This window comes from Sesamum indicum, linkage group LG9, assembly GCF_000512975.1.
Source record: "Sesamum indicum cultivar Zhongzhi No. 13 linkage group LG9, S_indicum_v1.0, whole genome shotgun sequence".
NCBI classification, from domain to species: Eukaryota; Viridiplantae; Streptophyta; class Magnoliopsida; order Lamiales; family Pedaliaceae; genus Sesamum; species Sesamum indicum.
In genome coordinates, this window is record NC_026153.1 from 2,707,227 (window position 1) to 2,714,491 (window position 7,265).

Here is a 7,265-nt window from a genome sequence, read left to right on the forward strand (position 1 = left end):
CCACCTTGTCCCCCCCCCCCCCCCCCCACTACCCTCCAGTTATTTGGATGATGCAGTTGTGCTTATCGAATAAAATAAATCCCGCAGTTATCTGTCTCTCTCTCTAGACTCTCTCTCTCTCTCTCTCTCTAAAGTAGAATTTAGAACACAAGAAAGCTTTTGTATCTATCTACGTATATGTTGGCTGTCTGTGTTGGTATTATTTCTGTTACGTGTCTGTAGGCCTCCGAAATATGCTGAATTGTCTAATAGTTTCGGCAAGCACGTACTCTCACTGCTGCCCTACTCGAATTTTTTACGGTTTGCCCAATCTCTGTAGTCCCAACTCTTTTACCACTGTGTATCAGAATCTGTATCAGAATTGGGTGCAGAAACCTTTTTACCATTTTTTTTACTGATGAGTTTTTCCAAACACAAAGGCTGCAACATTAATAATGTTTGTGTACTTGTCTGCATGGGCCTGAGACAAACTCATCTCATCAGTCTGAAGGAGTTGATGGGTTTCTCCATCTCTCCCTCTAAATTTAGGAGACAAGTCGTGGATGTGAAAGATGCATGCATGCATGCATGCATCACACGTCATCTAAATACATTACTACAAAAACTTTAACTGCTGGGGCACAAAAGAGGTCAACAGTTTCGAAAAGCAGAGTACTCTACTGATTACACGGTAGCTGGCTAGGTAGGGTTTGGGGTTTGGGTTTGACAAATTGCAGCGTCGGATGTGACGGTTTCAAAGATTTTTCTTTTCCATGGTTCTGGGATGATTCCATCCTTGACTTTCCACTCAGGACAAAACAGGAAATAGTTGCAGAAAACGATGAATCCAGGCTTTAAAATCTATTTTCGTCCTCTATTTTCTTAAGATAACATATAAATTTTATAATTTTAGTTCTTCGTTCATCGAATTTTGTAAATATTATCTAAAAAAAAGTTGGTGTCACGTCGGTCATTCTACCTGTATCAAAGTAAATTTTGATCTTGTGGTTTTTGTAATTTAAGTATTTTATCTTTTTAGGATATTAAATAAGTATTGTAATTTTTTAATCTTTAAGAATGCTGTTCCTTTAATCACAAATGTTGTTGGAAAAAAAACATATTGCTGGAGAATGAAAATTATGTACATTTAATCTATTTTACTATATGCACAAACATTTTTCATTCTTGTATGATTAGATCTGACCTCAAAAGATGTAGTAATTTACCTCAAAATGAGAAATGTTGTTTTGCACGATACATCTTCATCCCTTATTCTTTTAATAATTTTTTTATTTTAAATTTTATTGCATATAATATATTTATGGTATATGTATAAAAAAAAAATTTAAATAAATTAAGTAAACATAATATTTGTATATATATATTACATGAACTAGAAAACCCACTTCACTTCTTTTTTCTTTTTGTGGAACAGGTTATCTACAATCCGATCCATGGCTAATCATTAAATATGGTAGTTAGTGTTTTTAATGTTGTTACTGCTTTATGTTCTAACCATAATGAAATAAAAGTATTGCAATAGAATCCTAAAAGACAGTTTACATAAGGTGGCTTTTTATTGGAAAGAAAGAAAATATGTTTATGAAAAAAATTAATAAGGTTTACATAATGTAAATTCAAAAAAGTTACTTAGGTATTAGGGATTTATTGTGGGATCGAGACACTCGATCACTAATAGAAGGTTTTTTATAGGGGTGGCAACGAGTCGAGCTCGATTTTTTTTGGCGAGCTCGAGCTCGAGCTTGGTAATTTTATTTATTTATTTATTTATTTATTATTATTATTAGATTAAATCATGGGATCGAATCACCAAATTTTTACATAGATTTATAAGTAATAAAATAGATTGCATAATGTATACTATGTTATAAATACACCAAAATATAGTATAAAATTTTAATTTATTATTATAAATATAAACTACTAATTAGTTTAGTAGTAATATAATTAGTAAAATATACCAAAAAATTCATACTGAACAATTTAAAATTTGTAGAAAAGTATCCATTTTTTGAAATAATACAATCAAAATGCATAAAAATATTTTATAGTTGAGATTAATATATGTTCACAATTTACAATAAACTTATATATTTATAAATGTTAGTATTACATTGATGTAACTATAATCATACATTGTTGAACAACATGGATTAATCGGGTCATCAAAATTCAGATCAAACGTTAGATATGATCAAACTTACAGAAAAATATATTTGGTAAAGTTTTAGACTTATTGGATATACGGATGTCGAGATATCGTACTCGGAATATAAAAGCAATCATTCAAGACAGTGTGTCGTTGAATCAGACCATGTGATTTTAAATCATATCGTCTTATATGATCTAATGGACCCAATCTTATATATATTTAAATTTAATATGAATCGAGTGCCCGGATTTAAGATATCGTAAATATTGTTTAAACTTTTTTATCTCATTATATATAATAAAATAATTAAAATTGTTCAACCATCATTATTATTATTATTATCATTATTTTTAGATTAATTCATAGGAATCACTAAATTTCGACATAAATTTAGAAGTAATAAAATAGATTGCATAATGTATAGTATATATTTTGATATAAATATAAAACTCATATATTGATAAAAAAATCATAAGTGAATTACCTGTCAATTAAAAAAAGTATAATACAATACAAATATATATTAAAATATGACATAAAATTTATGTGTCATATTAAATAATAATTTTAATTATAAAAATATTATAATTTACTAAGTTGTGGATTAAAGTTATTTTTGTATAAAGATTAAATGTACAAATAAAAATACCATTATTTATTATTATTCAATATAAAATGTATGAAATTGATTAATAATTATAATATAGGGTCAATCTTGAGTATAAAATTGATAAAGTATTAAATATAAAATTAAATATAAAAAATTTAAATATATATATATATATATAAAAGCTCGCGAGCTGGAGCTCGAGTTCATAATCGAGTCGGCTCATGACTCGTTGGCTCAGAAAAATAGAGAGACGAGAATTCAATGTCTGACATTCTCAAGAGTTCAAAAGTTAATCTTAAAGTAAATTACATCACATATATATATTAACTAGATACTTAATTCTACTATGATTAAAAGGTGGATTGCTAATTGAACTAAAAGACTAATGAAAATAAACTTATTATCCTAGTTAAACTCCTCATTTATCAAAAGGTAGTACAAGCAGCTCCAAATTCTTGCCAGAAACCGAGTTTGAATCTTGTTCAAATTTTAATTTTGGTTCTTTTATTCATTTTTCGTTTCATTTTTTCTTAGTAGACTAATGCTGTAAAATCATATTTAATTAGGAGCATTTTTTATCACAAAAGATGTCAAAATATCACATAAAATAAGCACAAAATGCGATCATATCATCATATTACTAGCAACAGTCACACACTAGATGTGTGTGTGTTTGCATCTATTCCATACAGAATTTTCATATTTTTTATGAGAAGATTAATTATACTTAAACTCCCTTTGAAAATGCAACGTTATATTTTCCTTTACAAAAATTTTGAAATTACACTTATACTATTTCCAAAAATTCTTGCTTTACACTTGACACTCTTTTGTTAGGTTTTAAATGAAAAATGCTAAACAAAGAAAAATTACGTAAAATTTTTAATTTTGTCTCTCATTTAATATATTCATATATATATATATATATTTATACTTATAAAGAGATAAATGCAATATATATATGTGGAATAAGGTTAACATCATTACAAAGTTTTTCGTATAATCAGTACAAAATTATTATGTAAAAATATTAAATGAGGGATAAGATAAAAAATTTATATAATTTTTTTGCTAATGAAGCAATTTTCATCCAAAGCTTAACGAACGAGGGTCAAGCGTATGCAGTGAACTTTTGAAAAGGGTGTAAATATAATTTTGAAAATACTTTGGGTGAAAGTATAATTTTATATTTTAGAGGGAGTCTAAATATAATTTGCCCTATATAAAAATATTTTTGGATTAATTCAATGAAAAACATGGTTAAAAAGGTTTTAAATGATAAAGTTAGTTAGAGAGAGAAAGAGAAAATTATATCTTTAGAGAAAAAATAAATAAATAAAGAGACAATCACAAAAACTTGATTGTAATTTTTTTCTTTTATAGTGCTCTATGTGAGGAGCACATGACAAAATTTCGTTATTTAATTTGTGACCCGCACTTAACATTAAGGACTGATTGTATTTAAATTTGACAACTTGGGAGACTAATTATGTAACTTGTGAAATATGATTGACGAAAAATATATATATTTTTTAATTTATCTAAAGAATAACATGTACATATTCGTAAGGATACTCATATTCTTTCGGATATCATCTTTTGTAATTAATTTGTTAAAATAATCGAAAACTCCTAATAAGTTAAAACTTAATCTGTTCCTATCTACTTGTGTCGTTTCCCCAAAAATGGTATCAAAGTCACTTGTTTACCATTGAAAGAATGATATTTTATTTATTAAGATCAAGGTGCAGTAATTTTGTTATGCCAAAATGACATAAGGAATATCAAATTGAAATTTTAATTCGATGTTCAATACGTGTCAAAAATTTCGTTGAATACGATCAAGTTACAGAACAATGCACGCTCTGATGAGCATGCCCAAAGTGGGAAATGCAAGGAAACTACGACCGTAGTTGCATACAATGAAGATGGAGATGTGTCTCTACTTTTTCTTGTGATAGTTTGATTTCAAATGCAATGATGATTGTTTATCTGGAGGTGGAGTCTTGAAGATTACACATGAAACAAATGCTCTCAATCACAAGAGAGTTGCGCGGGAACTTGTACTATTCAAGTTAGTATGCAATTACTTATAATTTTTAATTTAAATCAATTTAAAAATAGAATTGTAAATTAAAAATATTTTTTATTTTCTTTTTAATAAAATTGATATATATTTATTTTTAGTTTTTGCAAACACTCCGTATATACAAGTGTGTCACCCCAATTCTTTATGTATATATTTTTTAAAGTTATTACCTTTTAAACTACAATTACAATAAGTTTTTCTACTTTTATTAGTGTTGTGTATTTGAATGAAATTAACCTACAAACACAAAAATAAATGAAATTTAATTCCATAATCCAATCACAACAAAAAAAAATTACAATGACACCCCTTAAAATTATGTATAATTGCATAAACACTTTATATATATTTTTTAATTACAAATACAGCATTTATTTATGGGTGAAACTTTTTACACAAAACACCCTTAAATATATTGCACTAATATTTTTAAAGGGTGTAGTTGTAATTTAAAAAAAAATAAAAAAGTATTTGTGTGACTAGATTTAATATCAAGAGTGTCTATTTAATTTTTGTAAAATGGAACGGACCAATCACAAGTGTTGAATTTTAAAAATATATAAATAAATAGGAGAGTGAAAGTTGAAACCGGGAGAAGAGAGTGGAGTGGAGAGCCCGTTAAGGCGTAAACGGTAAATCCCCCCTAAGACAGCATATCGTTTCTCCATTCTCATGTCCAATTTGGTCATTTCGTCAACCCTCTCAATCGGACGGCTCACACTCGTCGTCTTCTTCTTCTTCTTCTTTCACCCAAGTCCAAGTGTACTCTCACACACACCCACACACCCTCTCTCTCTCTCTCTCTCACACACACACACACAATATAACCGCCTGGTTAACTTTTCCCCCCTTCGTATATCTATAACACCTAGGGTTTCGACGCAGGAGAAAATATACTCGCGATCGCTCTTGAAATTCCTGTTCGGCTTCCGCCGCTTTCGTGTTTCTCCCATCCAACAAATTTGAGGTGAGTTTTTGATCCCATCCTCACTCTTGGGCTTTTTAATGAAGCATTTTTCAGACTGCTTTTGGATTTCTAATTTGTTTCATCTCTTTTTTGTTTTGGTTTTGTTTTCTGTCTGGCCGTGCTTCCTAATCTGGGGTACCTTCTATTTGGTTAGGTGTTTGAATTGGTTGATAGAATGTTGAGACTGAGGTTTTGATAGGATGCTCGATTTTTTTTCTCTCTTTCTCTCGGTGCCTTTTTTTAAGTCCTACGAGTTGCTGCGGCTTGTTTAACATTTATATTTGTTGAAAGATTCAGGTTTTTTCCTTTTGTTTTCTGGGGATTTGATGTGGATTTGGTTTTCTTATTCTAGGGTTTTGAATTGGAGTGAAAAGCTATTTCTGGAATCCGGGTTTTCTGATATCCTGGTAAGCTGTGATTTGTATTTGTCGGTTGTTCGTGGTTATGTTACTGTTGAATGGCGATTGAAAAGAATAGCTTTAAGGTAGCTCGTTTTGACGCGGAGTTTCATTCGCCCACCAGTAGGGATACACTTATGTCTAGCGATGATGATGAAGATTTTCAGCGGCGAAACTCTACCTCTGCTGTTGAATCTGATGATGATGATGATGACTTTGATGACTGTGATTCTGGTGCGGGTTCCGATGACTTTGATTTGTTGGAGTTAGGCGAAACTGGTGAGGAGTTTTGCCAGGTTGGTGATCAAACCTGCAGCATTCCATATGAATTGTATGACCTTCCAGGGTTAAAGGATGTGCTGTCTATGGAAGTGTGGAATGAGGTTCTAACCGAAGAGGAAAGATTTGGTCTTTCCAAGTATTTACCTGATATGGACCAAGAGAATTTCGTGCGAACACTGAAAGAGCTTTTCTCTGGTGATAACTTGCATTTTGGGAGCCCTGTTGATAAGTTGTTTGAGATGTTGAAGGGAGGGTTGTGTGAGCCAAGGGTGGCACTTTATAGGCAGGGCTTGAATTTCTTCCGGAGAAGACAGCATTATCATAACTTGAGAAAGCATCAGAATGCTCTGGTCAACAACCTTTGTCAGATAAGGGATGCGTGGCTGAATTGCAAGGGGTACAGTATTGAGGAGAAGCTTCGTGTATTGAACATTATGAAGAGTCAAAAGAGTTTGATGAATGAGAACATGGAAGAGTTTGGAAGTGAGTCCTCTGACAGAGAGGAGTCTCCTGATGGGTTGTGGGGCAAAAAGCCAAAGGATAGGAAGTCAGTTCAGAAGACAGGTCAGTATTCTGGGTATGGTCCAGCCTCAGATATTGCTTCTCATGGCCGGAAAACCACCATGGAGTCAGCAAAACATGCAAAACGGAATCCTAAAGGAACTCTGAAGTTGGTTGGATCTAAAGCCACTTCAATGAAAGAGCTAGTTGAGCCCTTTCCTTCAAATCACCCTGGAGTTGACATGAAGCCAGGGCGCTATGGTCCG

At 31.1% G+C, this 7,265-nt stretch overlaps 1 protein-coding gene across 1 annotated transcript in view; it reads left to right on the top strand.

Moving 5' to 3' along the window:
- LOC105170357 overlaps window positions 5,603–7,265 on the top strand; it is a 5,781-nt gene continuing 4,118 nt past the window's right edge. The window contains exons 1-2 of the mRNA XM_011091088.2: window positions 5,603–5,818; window positions 6,171–7,265. The exon at window positions 6,171–7,265 is cut by the window's right edge and continues 3,128 nt beyond it. Of these exons, the coding sequence (XP_011089390.1) occupies window positions 6,276–7,265 (990 nt within the window). The 5' untranslated portion in view covers window positions 5,603–5,818; window positions 6,171–6,275. The remainder of the gene's footprint in view (window positions 5,819–6,170) is intronic.